Source organism: Nelumbo lutea, chromosome 1 (genome assembly GCF_056320005.1).
Source record: "Nelumbo lutea isolate HS-2025 chromosome 1, American lotus-T2T, whole genome shotgun sequence".
In the NCBI taxonomy this organism is placed as follows: Eukaryota; Viridiplantae; Streptophyta; class Magnoliopsida; order Proteales; family Nelumbonaceae; genus Nelumbo; species Nelumbo lutea.
Genome location: NC_142684.1, coordinates 16,641,418 through 16,660,866, shown reverse-complemented (window position 1 = coordinate 16,660,866; position 19,449 = coordinate 16,641,418). Strand labels below are relative to the sequence as shown.

At 37.5% G+C, this 19,449-nt stretch overlaps 2 protein-coding genes across 9 annotated transcripts; one reads left to right on the top strand and one right to left on the bottom strand.

Annotated features, from left to right (window-relative positions):
* Positions 1–3,241: 3,241 nt before the first annotated feature.
* LOC148873718 (uncharacterized) lies at positions 3,242–7,404 on the bottom strand. 8 transcript variants are annotated; one of them, XR_016109967.1, is made up of 7 exons: positions 6,877–7,368; positions 5,929–6,046; positions 5,339–5,464; positions 5,157–5,255; positions 4,263–4,370; positions 4,082–4,136; positions 3,242–3,660 (listed from the first exon to the last, which is right to left on the bottom strand). XR_016109967.1 is itself a non-coding variant. In XM_088978368.1 (7 exons), the coding sequence occupies exons 1-3, from the start codon at positions 6,955–6,957 to the stop codon at positions 5,353–5,355; spliced, it is 306 nt and encodes a 101-aa protein (XP_088834494.1). In that variant the 5' UTR covers positions 6,958–7,393; the 3' UTR covers positions 3,242–3,660; positions 4,082–4,136; positions 4,263–4,370; positions 5,157–5,255; positions 5,339–5,352. The 8 variants fall into 8 exon arrangements, 4 of the variants coding, with proteins under 4 accessions (XP_088834494.1, XP_088834505.1, XP_088834512.1 ...); XR_016109968.1 differs by having other exon boundaries at positions 5,157–5,239; XR_016109969.1 differs by having other exon boundaries at positions 5,929–5,976; positions 6,877–7,011.
* Positions 7,405–10,337: 2,933 nt separating this feature from the next.
* Positions 10,338–19,220, top strand: LOC148873717 (multiprotein-bridging factor 1b). The gene is made up of 4 exons (XM_088985986.1): positions 10,338–10,597; positions 13,361–13,444; positions 18,527–18,609; positions 18,817–19,220. The coding sequence occupies exons 1-4, from the start codon at positions 10,456–10,458 to the stop codon at positions 18,934–18,936; spliced, it is 429 nt and encodes a 142-aa protein (XP_088842112.1). The 5' UTR covers positions 10,338–10,455; the 3' UTR covers positions 18,937–19,220.
* The last annotated feature ends 229 nt before the right edge of the window (positions 19,221–19,449 follow it).

Genomic DNA, 19,449 nt, shown 5'->3' with positions numbered 1-19,449 from the left:
GTGACAAAGACCCCCTTGTAATATGGGGTTAGTGACAAAGACCCCTATACTTTAATTTGCAACAAAGACCCCCTAAACTTTAGCCCTTAGACAAAGATCTCCCTCTGTTAGCATTCCATCACTAAATTTTGAAAAAGATTCTCATTCAGTGGTTTAAAGTTTTTTAAATGCCAAAACTAGCATTTTCTAATTTATTTTACCATTTTTCTCTAATTTAGGAAATCATCTTACTTTTTTTTACACTTTGCTATATTCATTGTCTTCTCTGTTGAACAGAACTAATTTTCTCTCTAAGTGGACAAAACTCATTCTCTGCAACTTGAAAATTGGAGGGTAGGGTTAAATGCAAATGAAAATAAGCTACGGCCTACATACACGATGTTCTTTCACACATCTCATCTGGTCCAGAGTTGGACCTGACCAATTGTTCCTCATTGCATGCATTCAGTTGGTATCATCACCCTCGAGTCTTTAATCCCAAAGCAAAGGAATTTCCCTTCATCGATTAACCTTTCCTCAAATATGATTTCTACCGGAATAGCTGCCCACAGGCAAAGCATATCATCCGATCCACCGTTCACTAGCTGTATAAAACCCAATCTGATGTTGCACCTGCCCAATCTGTGGCACACTCATCTCAATTAATTATTTCTGATTTAGTTCTTGCAAGCCCTAAGGTAGAGACCATATCATTGTTATACAAGGTAAAACTGAGGAGATGGGAGGTAAAGTGGATAGCTTGTAAGTGATGCAAACATAAACTGCTAAACTAAATTTCCCATAAACTTAATTACTTTAGTCCTCAAAAATTGAATTTCCCATAAACTTGATTACTTGAGTTCTCAAAAACTGAATTTCCCATGAATTGAATTTCTCATAAATTGAGCTTCTCATAGATTGAAGTTTCCCATAGACTGAATTTCCCACAAACTGAACTTCTCCTAAACTAAGGTTCTAATAAACTGAGTTTCTCCTAAACTAAGGTTCTCATAAACTGAAGTTCTCATGAACTGAATTTCTATTGAGGTTCTCATAAACTAAAGTTCTAATAAAATGAAGGTATCATAAAGGTCACTCTCATAAGGGTCTCACTCCCTGTTAAAACTATTGTTCTCATAAATTGATTGAAGTTTTCATAATGGTATAGAGTGGGGCATGAAAGGACCATCATAAACTAAAGTCATGCAAAGATTGAGATTCTCTTAACCTAAACTATCTAATAATAACCACACAACCTAATATGAAGTTTTCATAAACTGAATTCTCTAGTAACCACAATCCATGAGTACACTGGTTGAGGTTCTCTTAATCTAAACTATCTAACAATAACCATACAAAATACTATGAAGTTCTCATGAACTGAGATCTCTATTACTAATCTACCCATGAGTACATTCCTTGCTAAAACTTAACTCTAATAAGAATTGAATGGGGTTCCATACACTCAACATTTGTACCAATCAAATATCGAGCCTATAACCCCCTAGTCAGTTATACAAATAATATGTATGTTATGGTCACACCAACTGGCAGCGCACTGCGGTGCAGTCATGGGCAGCAACACGCACAGCAGGCCACACAATAGCAGGCACCACCCGACAAAGCCGCACAACAGCGCGCAGCATGCAGCACGTATCGCCCGACAGCGCACAGCATGCACCACCTGGCAGGCAGCACGCACCGCACGGCAACAGCACTAGGCAACAGCATGCACCACACGATAGTAGCACCGCGAGACGCGCGCACCACCTGACAGCCACAGTAAGGCGGGGTCCACATGACAATTCATCAGGGTAGGTCCACACTTATCTTACCACATGAGCCCTGGCTCACCAACTCGCCGCCAGCTTCACCATCCCTTATCCCTTATCCCTTATCTTATCTTATCTTATCCTTATCTTATCTTATCTTAAATAAGAGTTGTGTTACTATTAGGATAGGTAATTAGGAATTTGAGGAGTTACGAGTTGAAATAAAGTATTCAGTTTTTTAGTCAAAAAAAGAGTGAGGAGAGTTCGGGTGGTCTCTTGGACAATTCACCCATTCAGTTTTCACAATAGGGTCTACATGCAAGGGAGGGCGCAAGGGAAAGTAGGGCTTTCTCACCGTGGACTGGGATCATAACAATGTAAAACCCGAATTAGTCCTTGGCAATATGAAGCTGTAACAAGCATTTATCATTCACTCATGTACATGCTAGTGTTCCGATGCCTACACAACCTATTTGTCAATCACTCATGTACATTAAGCATGTTCTCATCCACACAAAACATAGGTAAGTAAAAAAATGAACATAGGTGTGTCATCTATTCCAAAAAAAAGGTTGTATATTTGTGATTGTCAACCTTGAGTATAAATATATGTTGGATTATTAGTAGTTCTCAAAAAAAGTAGAAGCTGTTATACGTATGATATACATGTGAGTATCAGCTATGCTAAAACAAAAAGATGTTATACTTGTGACTGCCACCAATGAGTATCACTATAGCTTCTATACATGGTACTATTAGCTATTCAAAACAAGAAAAAATCAAGAAGATGTCACTATACTTGGGGGAGTCATGTTTGGGAGTTTGAGATCATGGGACTGTCCATTAGTCCAAAATAAGTGTTGGACATGTCCCTTAACCCCCCCCCCCCCCAAATAGTGTCTAAACTTGACAAAAACTAGTTGAAAGCTTAAGAGAGTCATGTTTGTTAGTCTGAGAGACTATGGTCATGATTGGGAGTATCTAATCTCTAGTTGCATTGTTTTTTAACCTGCATAGATTTTAGAAATCTTATCACATTGGCTCACATGTAGTCTCTAAATTGTAAAAAAAAAAAAAGACAAAAAAGGAAATAACCAACTTACATAGGCTAATCTAGAGGAGGAGCCAATATCCCTTGTAGATGGGGCTAGGGCTAGATTTTAATTGAATGGGGCTGGAGTGAACTAATTGCATGAACTTGAATGGGATTCCTCCCTCTATTTTCACCTCCCTCATTGGAATTCCAACCCTACCTCTAGATCTAATCCCAAACCAACCATAAGTAGCCCCAGATGAAAACCCCACTTGATGTGTGCTATTAACTTGTCTGTGAGATGCACCCACCCTCCTTGAAGATAATACCTTTTTCCTTACCACTATGACTAATTGCGCAGGCCTTTGTATTATACATCAATTAGTTATAACTCACCTCCCCTTAATACATAAACTAGCAAGGAGCGCCCATGCAAGCACGGGCGAATAATACTGAATAATTGAAAGAGTAAAAAATGAAGAAAATTAATAGCAAATAGCAATTACAGCTTTAGGCAATCCCAGTTCTTGATTCTCAGTAATAGAAACAATACAAAATAAAGAGAAATTAGTTTATATATAAAGAGGTGTTCCTTTAATAAGATCAATACAAATTTCTGAAGGATAAAGAAGGTTGTTTACTGGAAAAAGAAGAAAGGTTTCCAATTAGGAGATGTGATGTCTAACTGAATAATGAATAACTCCAATGATTTCAAAATTAATGTTTGCCCATCTGGTTGACCATTTCTTGCTTGGGTACATGGTATTTCACTATTTCACTTTCTCAATCCCACACTTGACCTAGACTATTGGATCCCTTCTTCCATGGCTCCACCAATCTATTGCAAGCAACAATTCCCAGGTGCAAGTTGTTCTCCTGCATAAAATAAAGGACAGAAATTATTTTGTGTTGAAAATTTAAAAAAAGATGTAGAAATTTTGGGGCCCGACATTTTTTTGTAGATGATTAAAAAGCCAAAATAGAAAACACAAATTTTGTATCAATAAATATCATATTAAATTAATTTCATCCATATTAGATTAATTTCCAACTAAAAAAGAACTCTCTTCTAAGCTCCGCTTATGTTTCCAAAAAATAACATAACAAAACAGGCTAGGAAAAAGCATAGATACAATTCTAAGAAGAATAAGGATATTATCCAACATAAAATAACTTTTCCTCTGAGCTTAACCTTCTATAATATAAAGAAACCCAATGAATGAGTCCAGAGGACAAAAGGCAATACAAATAAGAAGCCTTAAATAACAGAACAATGTAACTTTTCCTCTAAAATTACCTTTTCGGGGCATTGGTAATCTCATAGTAGAAGACAGAGAAGCTGAGGATAAGGCCTACACAGATGGAATGAGTTGAGGGAATATTTGTAATTTTATATTTGTTGTTTGAAGCAGCCAGATAAATGACAAATAGAAAGCCAAAAAAATGAAATATTCAAAGATTATAAGACAAGAATTTACAAGATAATAAATGAAATCCCTGTGAAAATGTATTTAGCAAATGTGTGAGGGAGAAGAAAGAACCAGGTAACCATTCAATGATTGTTTAGTAGATCTAATTTCATAGGCCTGCAAGATAAATAATTAAACATGTTAGAGAGAGTGATAGGCAAGGAGAATAAGCTTATCCAGATTCAATAGGAGAAGAAAGAAATATGAGAAGTTGGTTATGCCATGAGTTTATTTAGGAGTAGAAGCATTAATTGAATTGAATTAATTAATGCTTGAAATTTTGATAGATTTATTTTTCTGTAATGTTGTTGCTTATTTGTAAAAGCCATTCTCAGATAGGTATGTAATTTCTTCTTCTCTTCTAACACCAAAAGAAAGAAAAAGCTCAATCCCATCTCCTTCCTTATTGTCTATGACTATTTAATTACTCTCTCTCTCTCTCTCTTCCTGCAATCTATAGAGCATAATGCGGAGATACAACCTATCATTTAATGTTTTAGATAATGAAATTATAGAACAAAACCAATCAAAACAAATAATGAGCTGTTCATCAAATATATCTTACATAGTTTTTAACTTTTCAAATCTTTATAATAATAAGAGGTTCTGTTTTATACATCTACAGTCTATTTGTAGGTGCATAGATCTTTCTGTAAACAGACAGCCATCTCAATATAGAAGGAGATTCCTACGTTCATAAGAAGCCTAATTGCCAGTTCACTTCTTGAAAACCAAATCAATAAATGTGCATAAAATTTTATAAATGGAAATGCATTCGATATGATAAATAAGGTGATCATTAAACTATGGATATGTATCAAGTCTTGGCATCTCAAACAGAACAAGAAAACATAATATACACATATGCATATGTCACAGAGATAACACAAAAGCCATACTCACCTGTGGCTAGCAGGCACTCAAGGGGGTGAAAATCTATGCAGGTAATTTGTCCTTCGTGGAAAGTAAATGTAGAAGCTTTCGAGCTGTCAGATCCCATACCTGTTATTTATAGTTTTATTTATTTATTTATTTTTGGGGGGTTGGGGGGAGGGGGAGGGGTATATCAATGGCTTTATGGTTACCTTCACAACATCATCTAGTCCACTAAAAACAACCCAACGGCCACCAGGAGTGAATCTAATGGTACTAATTCCTCGAGTATGGCCCTTGTATGTGTGGATGCATCCCTTCTTTCTAATGTCCCTGATCTTTAGATTAGCATTCATAAGAACCAGATGCAAAGAACTAACAAAATGGAAGGAATTCAATGGCAGTGCAATTAATTCTGTGTCCGGTAAGGGTGTGAACAACTACACTTCAACAAGAATCATAAAACAAATTAGAAAATGCTAAAAATTCTCCAAATACAAGCTTTAGTTTAAAAAGTAAAGGAATTGCTATGTGAATGTCCTAATCAACAAAATTAATGAGTCAGACTTGGGATGCAAGCAATTAGGTTCCCAAGCCCAACTGAGACCAAACAACAGGATTATTTTCAGGTGCTTCCTTGAGTCATTAACTTATGCATTCCATTACGGTGCATCTGTCATGAGTTCCAATTTTCAAGTGCCATATCTTGGTACTTAAACTACTTAACAAGTTGTGCCACCAACTGTTTAGCAAGTGTTTTTCAACTTAAAACAATCAATGGAGTGAAAAGAATATTACTTACTCTTTGCTTCCCTTAAATCCCACAGCTTTATTGCACCAGTAGAAGCTCCTGTAACCACCAAAACCTCCGTTGAATCAAAAGCTACCCATTCAACTGGACTTGTGTGACCAGACATGCTCTGCATATTTACACAAAAAAGAAGAGTGATATCCTGTCACAGCACGTAATGGTGTACCTAAACGTTGGGTCTCCTTACCAAATTAGATAAAGTTGCAGACAATGAGAAGTTATAGGATTAACATTAACATGCAATTAAAAAGCAAAAAATAAGTGGAGCTGATGAAAAAAAAAAACAAAAGAAAATAAGTGGCAAGTTTAAGTCCATAAAGAATTATCCTTTGGTTAATTAAACCGTGTCTATTTCAATTTTGTTCGATAGACCCAAAACTACAAAGCAAGATATATATAAAAAAAAAAATGAAAGCCACCCTGCCAAACCAAGTAGCATTCTCTTCGTGTTAAAACCTTAACTAACACAAACCCGAAGTTTAGACAAAGGCATTTGGCGCGGTTGCGAAAGCCAAAAAACAAGAGCAGTCGTGGGGTGGATTTAAGAGCTCTGCCTCTAAAAGCAAGACTTGATTCAGAGAGTCTGTTTCTGCTTTTCCTTTTTGAAACCTTTGGAACTCCAAAATGAGGGAAGGTGTATAATCGCTTTATTGTTCGAGTTTTTATCAGCTGAACGAATTCCTGACAATGGGAGACGGCTCTGCGATTGGGTCGAGAATCAGAATCCGATCTACTGGCTTTGGATGAACCTATTTCAGATTCTAAGCTCCGGAGGCAGTTCTCCAGAACTTCCCGAGGAGAAAACTCGTCCAATCGCTCCTTCTCCATGGCTAAAGATAAGGTCTAGGAAGACGAAAGCATTGCATGATAAAAGTAATAAAATGAAATCAAGAAAATGTGATTCAAGACATCTGAGATATGAGGAATTCAGTCCTTCACCTCTGAGACGAAAGCATTGCCGTTACCGTTTTCACTATGGAGATAAACCCCATTCAAATAATAAGTCACCAAACACGCCATTAAAAAGAGGGAAAGTAGAGGCTGAAGGCTCTAGAGCAGCTTCCATGAATTCTCAGACGAGGGAGAGGAAGGATAGATAAAGAAAAAGAGGGAGAGAAATGAAGAGAAGCAGCGGTGGCAAAATAGATAGACAAGATGGGGAGAGTGGGAAGAAAGGAGAGAATGGGGATACGTGTGTATCATGCAAGGAGATGGAGGCTAAAATCATGGCAGAGAGGAGGATAAGAAACAGCTGGGATCGATCTCTTGATCTCACCATGGCGAAAGCGAGCTCTCGACCTCGAGCAGTTCAGGTTGGGGCTAGGGTTTCAATATCTATAGAATGGTCCTATGGCAGTGTTGATGGTGGCGACTGGCGAGTAGTCGAAGAACAGAAGTAGCGGCAAATTGACTTTAGTTCTGAAATCAGGAGAGAGAGAGAGAGCGCGAGGTGAGCACTGAGGAAAGAAGTGGAGAAATAGAGTGACACGCGTTATATACTATACATGCAAAGCTGCAAACAGAGGAAAAGAGGTTTGTTTCTCATACATTGTTCACACGTGCAATTCATCGATATAATGCTAACGACAATACTAAAACAGTAAGATTCCGTTATATATATATATATATATATATATAAGACATAACATTTCATATTAAACAAACTCACATATGTTCTTGCTGTTGTTGTAGTGTGGGTTGGGGGAGGAGAACGACAATTCCACTTATTATGAGACTAAAACAGTACATGATGATGGGCCTGATTCACCCTCCTCCCTTCTCCTATTGACTAGTGGTCAACCAGGTTTTCTTTTCACCGAAGGAGGTTTGATTTGGTGACCTTTTACTTGTGGTGAATACTTATCATATGGTATACCACACACAAAGTGGCTATACACCTTCATGTAAGTCTCCCATGGAATGCCTTAGTACAAAAGTCATCAAGTCTGTCCCTAATGAATGTCAACGTAGCTACATCTGCACGTGGGATGCCACTAACATCCCATACACTGCTTGTCCATGTTCTGGCATTCATTCTTGTCACACTGTTTACTAAATCACTCCATCAAGTTTGATACGCATATGGCACTCACTGTATAACCCCTACATTCCTAGCATACATAGATAATCATTGGCCCGATCTGTTAATATGCGGATACGTGGAACAACTTGATAACTAGAAGATAATTTAACATTTATGCTCACCTCAGCAAGTTAGGTCAGCTTGGGTATTTCGGGTATTTCGGGCATTTCGGCCAAGACTAAGGTCCAAACAACCTGTGGTGACTTGACCTGTCGAGGTGCCACATAGCCTACTTCTAGAAGTTAGCCAACTATCTCCAAATTTTTCGAGATCACGCCGCACATCCGCAAGCCTTATTCTTATTCTACCCGAATTTGATGAACTCGATAAGACTTATCGGTTTGCATGAAGTCCATCTCTGGGTGCGAAATGGACTCTGGGTAGCACAGGCGGGGGGACCTTGGATGTGTTTTGTGAGGCCTATGGCAACTCACCTTTATAAGGGCCTCACCTCCAACTTTACAAGGCACATGTGATAATAGCTCTTCAACTCTCTTGCTTATAAAGCTCTTTAACTTGCATTACACTCTTCGCTAACTTAAGCATCGGAGTTCCCACACTAGGTAAGCCACCCCAGGTCCTCTGATTGTGTTCTCTTGCAGTTCGGCAAGCAAACCGACATCTGAGCTTCCATCCAATTAGGAGCGACCAGATCGTGTACCATAAACCATGATTAGTCTAATATGCATTAACCATTCAAGACAACCAAAATATTAGAAAAAAAACATATAATTGTATATTACCTAGCTTCTTTTCTTTTCTTCTTAATTCAATTTAACTACATATATTAATCCTATGTTTTATTAGTATTTATTTGTTGATATTTTTATTAGTTCTTTTAATATAAAATTCAAAAAAATAAGTGTTTGAGATGACTATAGTTTTATTATAAGTTATGATTTTTGATAGATCATTTATGGGCTGCAAGCAATGGGCGACAAATTCATGTATGGTGGGGAATATACAAATAATAGAGAGAAAATGAAGAATAAAATATTCCCAAAACATAAAATATGTTATTAAGATTTTAGTCTTTCCGATTAGAATTAAGAGAAACGGTTATCTTAAAAGAAATACATAATAATATATGGTGGGGAATATACAACTATTATAAATCTAAACAAATTAATGTATGATATATCATATATAACATATATTTATATATGACATGTACTATATAGTTGGGTTGGTCAACGCTAACCCAACCCAAAGTAAAATTGAGTTTGAATTTCAACTCTAACCCTAACCCTTGCTTCAACTCAACCTAATCCAATCCGAATTTTTTGGATTGGATTTGGGCCAACCCGGCCCAAATTATAGCCTTACCAAATGGTACCCCATAAACGCAACAATAACAAGAAGGAAACATTACTTTGTGCACACCTCGAAACTTGAGAACAATTTCTTCAATAAACAAGTATTTTTGTCTCTAATGGCACTGCCAAACATTGAAAAAATAAAGAGAATAATAGGGTTTTAACATTATCATCAACCTTGGAAAATAGAGTAGATATTCACTTGCTTACCAGTAGCCAATAACTTTGTCTTTCAACAGCGCACAACCGTTGGACGTCGCAGCTGGACGGAAAACATGGGTTTGGGGTTTCAGCTGGACGGAGAGCTATGACGCTGTTCACCATGATCAAACTGAGTTGTTCGTATATTTTATTATTTTTTTGTCATTTTTTTCTAATTTAGCTGTAAATTTGACATTTCCTCTTTTCCGTCGCTGTTTAACGGCCATCTCAATTGCAAAGGGGTATTGTGTAAATCCATTTCAGACCTTACGGATGGTTTAAAAGAATTCTCTATTATTTTAGAGAAAGGAGTAGGGGTGTAAATCGGGTGGGTTGGGTCGAGTTTATGGTCAACTTAAATCCGACCCTAAAATTTAGGTTTAAGGCCCGAGCCCGAGGTCAGGTCCAATTTTTTTAATTCGAACTAACTTGCCCTGTAATTTGATGCATTCAAATTAGGTTTGAACCCGGGCCAGTCTTAGATTGGTCAATAAATCCACTCTAAAATTAACATATATAAATATATTTATACAAATATATTTTCATATATTTATAAATATGTACCCAACACTTATATATATATAATTGGGTTGGGCTTGGGCTGGGATCGAATTACGTAAGGAATAGGCCCGAGTTCGGCCCGAAAAAAATACTCGACTTCTTAGACCCGAATCCAGCTCGTAGACCGAAAATCCAAGTCCGATCCGTGTAAAATTTCGGGTTGGGCCGCTTCGGGCTCGAGCTGGGCCCGCCCAAGTTGCACCCCTAGAAACGAGACAAGCTTCTTCCATCGTTAAAAACCCTCTATCACACGCAGACGTAGAAGAAAGTGTTGCTCCGAGCGTCGGTCGAAACAAGAAAAACCCCTAAGAAGGTGAAGGAAATCGTTTGTCAAGGAAAGAAAGCAATAGAGAGAAAATGGCAGGAGTTGGTCCATTGACGCAGGACTGGGAGCCCGTCGTCATCCGGAAGAAGGCTCCAACCGCCGCCGCTAAGAAAGACGAGAAGGCCGTTAACGCCGCCCGTCGCATGGGCGCCGATATCGAAACCGTTAAGAAGTGTACGCTTTCTCCTCTCCTTTCCCCGGATTAGGGTTTACTCCTCCTGTTCCCTCTTTCTCTCTATCTCCCTCTCAATATACGTCCCTAGGTTTTTTTTTTGTTGATTGCTGAGTTTTTTTCTGTCTTGATTTCTTTTACTATTGATGTTGTTGAGCTGCAGTGTGGTTTGATGAATGAATGGGTCTGTGTCAAGAAAAACGAATTATTAAGAGACTTTTGATTATCCATCGCACCTTCATTATTTATCTTGATCTATTGATGGAGTTTCTGTTATTTCCGATTTTTTATGGATTTTGAAGCTTATAGCCAAGTATTTATGGAATACTAGACTTATCTGTCTAGGAATGATGATTGAAATTATCTTGTTCTTCTAATGTGACGTTTGTGAGCTTCTGTTTGCAACGTTCGTATTTGATCAATACTAATACCAAGGTATAAGAGGTGGATTGCGGAAATAATGAAAAAAAAGAAATCTGTTTAATGCAAAAGGAAACAATGAAAATTGAAAGGATTTAGTTGCGATGAGCCAATGATACATTTTACCAGAACTGCATCACATATTCAGACATGGATATGGTACATATTTTAATCTTTGAGTTCGTCATGATTCATACGTGCGGTTGAGCATTCTGTAATATGTTGTATGTTAAGTGCTGTTTTCCTTTCTTTGTCTAGAGAAAAGTGTATTTTTAACTAGGGTTATTGATGATAGTACAAACGGGAGGGTTGAAGGGGTTGATCAATCCTTAATGGTGGATGGATGTAGCAGAAGGGGATCTTTATTTGATAATAAAAGGGGGATACTGTAGTCGATGAGCATATATATACACTGTTGGATAAGACTGGTGCAGTGGAAGCAGGGGTTTCTTATTGTCAGACGAGAGAGAGAGAAGGGGGGTTGACTGTTTGCATAAAGTGGGTGATAAACTATCTCACTAGTGCAGTCATTGTTTGTTTATGAACATAATCGAACTATCTCAGTTGATTTTTCCTAATCTTTTCAGAGTTGGAACTACTCTTAATTCCTCATTAATGTGCTCATTTCTTATCATAACTTTCTTTCTTTGACACTCAGCATCATTATATTAACTACACCATTTTTTGAACATGTTGTTTCTTAATTGACTGTCACTTTGTTCCATATAACAATTCTGGTTTTGTAGCTGTATCATAAAAGTTTTCTTTTAGTCTCTTGGTATATGCTGGCCACACAACACACTAGATTCACCTCTCCACTTCAACCACCTTACTCTAATTCTATAGGCAGCATCTTCTTCCATTTCCACCTCATTATGGTCCTGTGGATGATTGAGCCAAGGTACTGTAAAAAATTCTGAACATCCCTATCTTTAACAAAAGGTTGCTATTTGTTTTGTATCCAGAGGATAAATGCCAAGGTGATTCATCAAGGTTCCAAACTTTAGTTGTTTTGGGTGTTGGTGGTCTCCTCCGGCTAGTGTGCAAAGCTTATTTGCTTCTACTTACTTGAGATGGTCAAAGAAAAAGGAACGAGTGTTTTGGAGGTGTGTAAGGGTGGCTGTGAGCTGGACTATATGGAAAGAAAGAAATGCAAGACCATTCTTAGACAAGGAAAGAAGTAGAGAAGCTGTCATTGAAATCATTATGGTGAGAGTTGTTCATTGGGTAAAATCTATGAAGATGTTTGCTGTTTTCTCAACAGGTGATGTCATGAAAAAATGGAAGTGGCTAGTTCTGATTGCCACAAACCTAATATAAGCCCTGCTTGGTCTCCTCCAGTGGTTGATTACTACAAGTGGAACTTTGATGGGAACAGTGCAGGGTATCCAGGTGCAGGCCCATCTGGTATTGGAGGGGTGTTTTAGGGACAGTAAAGGTTTGGAATAGGTGACTCCCTAAGGACTGAGGTTATGGCTGTCATGGAAGGATTGCAAAAGGAAAAAGATCTGAATGTGAGAGAGATGATTGTAGAAGATGATTCAGAGCTGGTATTGGAGTGGTTGCAAAAGGAAGATAAAGGATTTTTGGACTTTAAATAATGAGAAAAAGAGATTCAAGTGGATGACTCAAGATATGGAAGTGCAGTTCAGTTGGGTCAAAAGGGCAGCAAATGGTTTTGCTGATGTCTTAGCAAAACAAGGGCTGGGAAGGAACCAGTTGTTTTGGGCTCAATTGTAATAGTTTTTGTTTTTGTCTGTGGAGAGTTAAGAAAGTTTACCTCTCCCTATCTTGTAATTTTTAATTATTTTTAATGAATTTCTGTTATTCATAAAAAATATGCCTAAAGAAAAGTAATTTGAAATGTTATATGGCTGAAACCTTGAGGCATATAAACCTTGAGGCATGCCAATGGTTGTGGATCCAGGTAGTACTTGTGTCCTTGATACTATTCAATTAGCCTAGCTGTTGAAACTGTCTTTCAACTTTTGGAAATGAATTGATGTCCATGCCTTTGATATTGATCTTTGAGACACATGCAGAGTGGTGAGCCACTTCCCCTTGTCAACTGTCAAATTAGGTTTGTTCTCTCATTATTGTTCTTGTAATTATTTTTAGGTGCCCTAGTTTTTATTTTAAGTTGAAATGATTCCTTCTGCAATGCTCATTGGCTTTCTATGTATTAATCTTCCTGTTTATTATTATCTAACTCTGACAATTTTGATCACTTGTTAGACATTTGCAGTTATATATATTTTATTTTCTTTGAGCATGGTTCATAGTATTAATGATGGATGTTTTACTTCCACTTCTTATGCTTGTTTTCCTTTGTTATTTTCTTACAGCCAATGCAGGGACAAACAGAGCTGCCTCTAGTAGCACTTCTCTCAACACAAGGAAGCTTGATGATGAGACTGAAAATCTTGCTCGTGAGTACTTGAGTGCTTTTTGCTCTAAATTTGCATGATAGAGTTAGGATAATTGTTTTTAGGTGGTGGTTGTTTCCATTTTGATAGAACCGGTTATGTCTCTGAAATTTGAAAGTTCTTATGTAAAATCTAGGGCAAGAGTTATACTTGAGATGATATATTATTTGATTTGTTTTCGACTTGTAGTTGGTTAGCAGCTGCTATTTGCCAGTTGTTTTTCAAATTGTAAAGGTGAATAAGCATTGCTTGTGTTTCCTAGTCATTCTATGTCTAGGAATTTGTTGTGTTTCCTTTTATTAATAAAATTTTACCTTGCGTTTCAAAAAAAATGCATTGCTTGTATTTTTACATGGATCATACTCTTATCTGAGTTATCGTAAAGGGAATTTATTTTTTCTTAATTTGTTATGGATAATTGAGGATACTATGTCATAATATTCAATCAAGTCCAAAGTCCTTGTTGTGCCAAAGTGGTTGGAGTGACTGGTTAGCATGTCATAACACAACTAAGTTATCACCTAGGGAGCCCAATGAAGTGAACCTCCTCCTTGTCAATTACCAAATCTATTGACAACTTATCTCTTATTAAAATATGAGTGCTTCATTGAAATAGTGGAAAGAGGTCTTACTGTAAAAGTATTTTGTGTTAAGGGTCAAAGAGTTGGAATATGCTTTAGTATTTATTCACTTCTGACTCATTCTTCTATGCAGCTTAGGTGTTAGGTCTTCAATATAATCTTTACAAAATAGGAAGAAAAAAAAACAAGTGTTTTTCCACTAACTTTTGAAATTCCCTATGCTTGTGAGCTACTCTCTTAATTAAATTGTAGTCATTCAGGAAACAACATGGTGTTATCAAGGTGCCTGGCTGCCTTGAATTCTTTCTTCAAGACCAAACACACCTTGATTAGGAATCAATCCAAGGTGTGGCTAGGGATCTATCCAAAAAGGCTGGCCCAAAAAATACAGCTTCCAATTCTTTGGTTATTCCACAAGTAGGGAATTCTGGCTGATGTAATTATTTATACACACACCTACACTATCGCCTATTCCATGGTTAAGTTGAATTTTATGGTTTTATATAAGTAGCAAATCAATAGGGTTTCTCACATGTAAAGGATGGTGATAAGTAGATTTCTGTCTGATGGTGTTAAGTAGATTTCAATCTAATTACCATAAAGCACCATGTCATCTGGTGGTTACCCTCATTGAACCATGATCTTTTTTAACTTGGTTTTGTGGCTGAATAGAGATGCCATCAATAATCTTGTTTGTGAGGTTACATGTGAGTTCTACTCTATAGTCTATTTCTATAGTCACTCTATACAGATCCTCCCTCCTTTTTCTGATATTAAACATTTGTCATATGTGTATATTGTTTTGTTGGTTAATCATTTCCCTTGGGTAATTAAGTGTTGCAGACTTGTTTAATTGAGGCTGGGATTTTCTTATTTGGAACTGGTTATAGATTCCCATGCATATGTCATCTTTATATATGTTAATATATGATAAAATAATTGATTCATTGCAACTAGATATGGTCATTGCCAATTTTTTTTTCAACTAGTTGAGTGACACGTGTAAGAGGTCATTGAAAGGGGAGAGGAAATGAAATAATGAATACAGATTGGGTGGCTGCAGTCAAACAGCTTGGGGATTTGGACACAGACAGTTTACAAGGTAGATTAGGGCTTCTTATGGGGTGAGTGTATGAAAAGGGATCATGAAGTTCAACCAGGAATTCAAAAATCTGACAAGCTTTCTAGTAGGATGATTGGAGTGGGATGGGCAAATTGAATGAGCTGTGTCCAAGGCTATATAGGCTGACTGAACCTGAAGTTTCTATCAGCCTGTGTTATGAAAGGAGAAGGGATCAACTGGTTTGGTGCCCAAAATTCAGAAAACCTTTGTTAGATAGAGAGTTTGAAGAATGCATTACATTATTGGAGAAATTGGAGGAGGTGAGAGTTTCAGCTCAGTCAACTCAAGGGATGAACTATGGTGGAAGGAGTGCTTAAATGGGAAGTTTACTGTGAAGTCTTGCTATCTTTCTCTCTGTACGGTTCTTTCAGATTCAAGTCACATTGATGGAGTGTGGGGGAATTCGATCCCTCCCAGGGTTGAAGCATCCGGATGGTTGGTGGCGATGGATAATATCTTGACTGCGGATCACATCTGAAATCCAGGGGCTTCAACTTGTCTAATATGTGCTTCATGTGCAAAGAAAAAGAGGAAGATGCTAGCCATTATTTTTCTCATGCAAGATAGCTGTATTTTTATGGAAGCTGTTTGCTGCCATGCTTGGAGTTAGGGACTATAGTTGAGTTTCTCCTGCTGAGATCTTCTCTTCATGGCCAGAGATAAGAGGAAACAAGAAAGCAAAGGTGATTTGGAGCTGTATTCTATTTGCAATATGCTGGAATATATGGAAGAAAAGGAACAGAAGAATTTTTGAAGACAAATTGCACAATGTGGATAAAATTGTGGAAGCTGTCAGCAAATATGTTGCAGACATGGTATTAATATTACCAGAATTTAGACAAATAACAAGGGAGGATCTGGGGGATAAGCTTGTGGAAGTGTTGCGGTTTCAAATTTGTAATGTGGAAAATATTGGTTGAAGTTTTTTTGTATTTTTTTATGCTGTTGTAAGTGGTGATACCTTATCACCTTTCAGGATTTTTCTTTCTTTAATGAAAGTTTATTTTTACCTTGAAAAAGGGAAATAAATTGTATAGCAATGGAGGTTTGGCTTTGTTTAGGTGGACTATGGAGATTGGCAAATGGATTAACTGATACTTTGGCAAAGCAAGAGACCTTCAGGTATAATTTGCTTTGGGCAGTTTTGAAATATTGAGATGAATCTAAATCTTGGAGTCAACACTCTTGTCTTGGGTGGTTGACGGCGTACTCCTTTAATTGTTTCATTAATGAAAGTTACTGTTCTGAGAGATTCACCAAACGACTGGCAAATTGGAAGAGAAACTACATTCCATTGGGGAGGGGCAGGATAACCCTTAAAAAGTCAACACTGGCCAATTTACTAGTGTACTTACTTTCTACCTTCAGAATTCCAGTGAAAGCAGAAATCCAGTTAGAGAAGATCACGAGGGGCTTCTTGTGAGTACTAGGGGGCACTAAGAAGGATCACCTAGTGAAGTCGGAGATGGTCTCTAGGTGTAGAGATGATGGAGGCTTAGGAATAGGAAGTATCATGTTAAGAAATACAACCTTGTTGGGAATATGATTACGGAGATTGCCGCTGGAACAGTATAGATTCTGGTACAGCGTTATAGTGAGCATTCACGGATTGGTAGACAATGGTTGGGATGTGGGTCTCGATCCTAGGGCTTCTCGTTGCTCTTCTTTGAAAGCAATTTGTGGTAGCTTGCCTTTATGATTCCTTCAAATTTGATGCCTATGCAGGAAACAAAGTGTTGTTCTGGGAAGATGTTTGGGTAGGGGAGAGTGCCCTTAGTGATAGATTCCCCTCTATTTATTCACTTTCAGAGAATACAAGAAAAGTAACCTCTTTGTTTTATATTAATAATTCATGGGACTTGGGACTTAGGAGAGGGCTAAGGGAGTTAGAAATGGCAATTCTGGATGAACTTGTTACTCTTTTAGGGTCAACCTATTTGGATCAATCCTCTCCAGGTAGTAGAATTTGGAAATGTTCCTTGTTTGGAGTCTTGTGCCTCTTTTTTTCAGGCCCTTCAGTCTTCTAACATTGCAGGGACTTTTCTGTCAAAGGTGTGGTCTTGTACCCCCAAATAACTCGTAATTGAGAAGATTAATTATGGTGGGGATTTATAACCATTCACTAATCTCGCCTTGGCACCTTGAAAACTATGGTGGGGACTCTATTTTACTCCTCTCAAACAAACAATCTTTCTACTTTCATTTTCTCATGTAAGGCAAGGACCAAATCATTTTTAATTCCAACTTTACTCCCAATCATAGTTGTCAAGGCGACGCCTAGGTGACAAGGTGCCCTTGGAGGCTTGCCTTGCCTAATCGCCAAGTAGTTTTCTATAGCGTGTTATAAAAAACTTTTATATTCTTAATTTTTTGAGGTTATAATTATAAAATAGACATTTTTAAACTAAAATGTTCATTGTGTGTTTATATACTGATTTATTTATATTATTTTCTTATTTGTTAGGGTTTAATGAACACAAACATTGCTAAATGCTGTATTGAACCCTCAAAGACTTCAAAACCTGAACCAATACGCAAGGAAGAACATAAAATATTGTCAAATCAACACAGAAATAGGGGTTCAGCCCCTATATTTTTTTAATTTTCTTTTCTTTCTTCTCATGAATATGTTGATTTTCTATACTTTAACATGAAGTTTATACTTTTATTATGGATATTCATTAAGGAAATATGATTATTGAACCTAGGGAGCTACCATAGGATACATGTTTTTACTTAAAAAAAATCCATCGCCTAGGCAACAAGGCGCCCCGTCACATAGCCTTGCCTTGCCTTGGTGCCTTAAAACTATGCTCCCAAGCAAACAAACAAAATCAAACATGAAAAACAGATGTAAAGCATAATTTTCACTCGTTCTCCCTATGTTTGTACTTCCAAAATGGAGCCTAAAAGATTTATTACTGGGCTGCTGTTGTACTCCAGCTCTTGCTTACACTCCCACTCCTCCCTACTCAATGTTCTGTTGACATAGGCTTTGTTTGATCAGGGGAAGGTGGACTAGATGTTATACAGTGAGTTGATGTGCCGTTGCTTAGGACAACATTGGACTTGGTGTTCCATGGTTCAATTAAGTTTCCATTGTTTTGTAGGTAACGATTAATAGTTAAATGGAAATACTTAATATTGATGGACTTTGGTGCATGGAAGTATGGTCACATAGCGTTGGAACTTTTGTAATTAGAAACTCATTTCCAACGTGTTGGCTTTGTCAACTAATACTTTGACCCACTTTCCAATCCGTTATCCTTGTCAATTATTTTGATACTGTTTGTTTCACCATCTCTTTTGGCTAATGTTTATTCTTTAGTGAGGTAACGTGTATTTCAGACCTAAATTTAATGCATCTTTTTTTGGATGTAGATGGGCGTGTACCCACTGAGTTGAAGAAGAACATCATGCAAGCTCGAATGGACAAGAAACTCACCCAGGCCCAGCTTGCACAGGTCTCTCTCTCTCTCTCTCTCTATCTCTCTCTCTCTCTCTATATATATATATATGCACACACACACATATGTATGCATGTATGTATGTATGTAGCAAGAACATTTTTCTGTGTATTGTGCACATGTATGCTCTTTGGACTTCTTTGTGCTTGTATCCTCAAATAGAAAAAAAGGAAAAATGAAATTGAGCTGTGGTTCTACGTGCAGATGATTAATGAGAAGCCCCAAGTGATTCAAGAGTATGAATCTGGAAAAGCCATCCCAAATCAACAGATAATTGCCAAGCTAGAGCGGGCTCTTGGTGTGAAACTTAGAGGAAAGAAGTAAAACGAGTTGTATGTAGCAAATCATGGGGAAACGGTTCAGTAGGTCTGGATGGATGCTTCTTTAATGTGTAGTTTTGAGCATCTCAGTAGTATTATGAAATCTTTGATGCCTGTGTATTTCCTCTCTGTCAGTCATGTCTGAGGAACTCTCAGTCTCTTTATCACTCAAGGTTGTTTGGTCTAACAAGTGATGTTTGTTCCTCTGGTCCATATTGATACAGTTCGTTAAACTCTTTCTCGGTCTTGGTTGTGTGAATATAATCTATGAATAATATTGTGCAGAAATTTCCATATAAAATCTAAAAACAGAAGAAAAGGGAGAATGACGGTTCAGCCCAGGGTTAGAATTTTTAGGCCCAAAGTATAGTTGGGGTGGGTGCCAGCTTGGAATTGATGCCAATTCACAGGCGGGCATTGGTGTGTAGAGTGGAGGTTTTTGACCTTTGAACGTTTATAGCTCTGCAGTGGAAATCGGGAATCAACGGAAAAAAAATCCGTAAAAAATCCGTTGGTC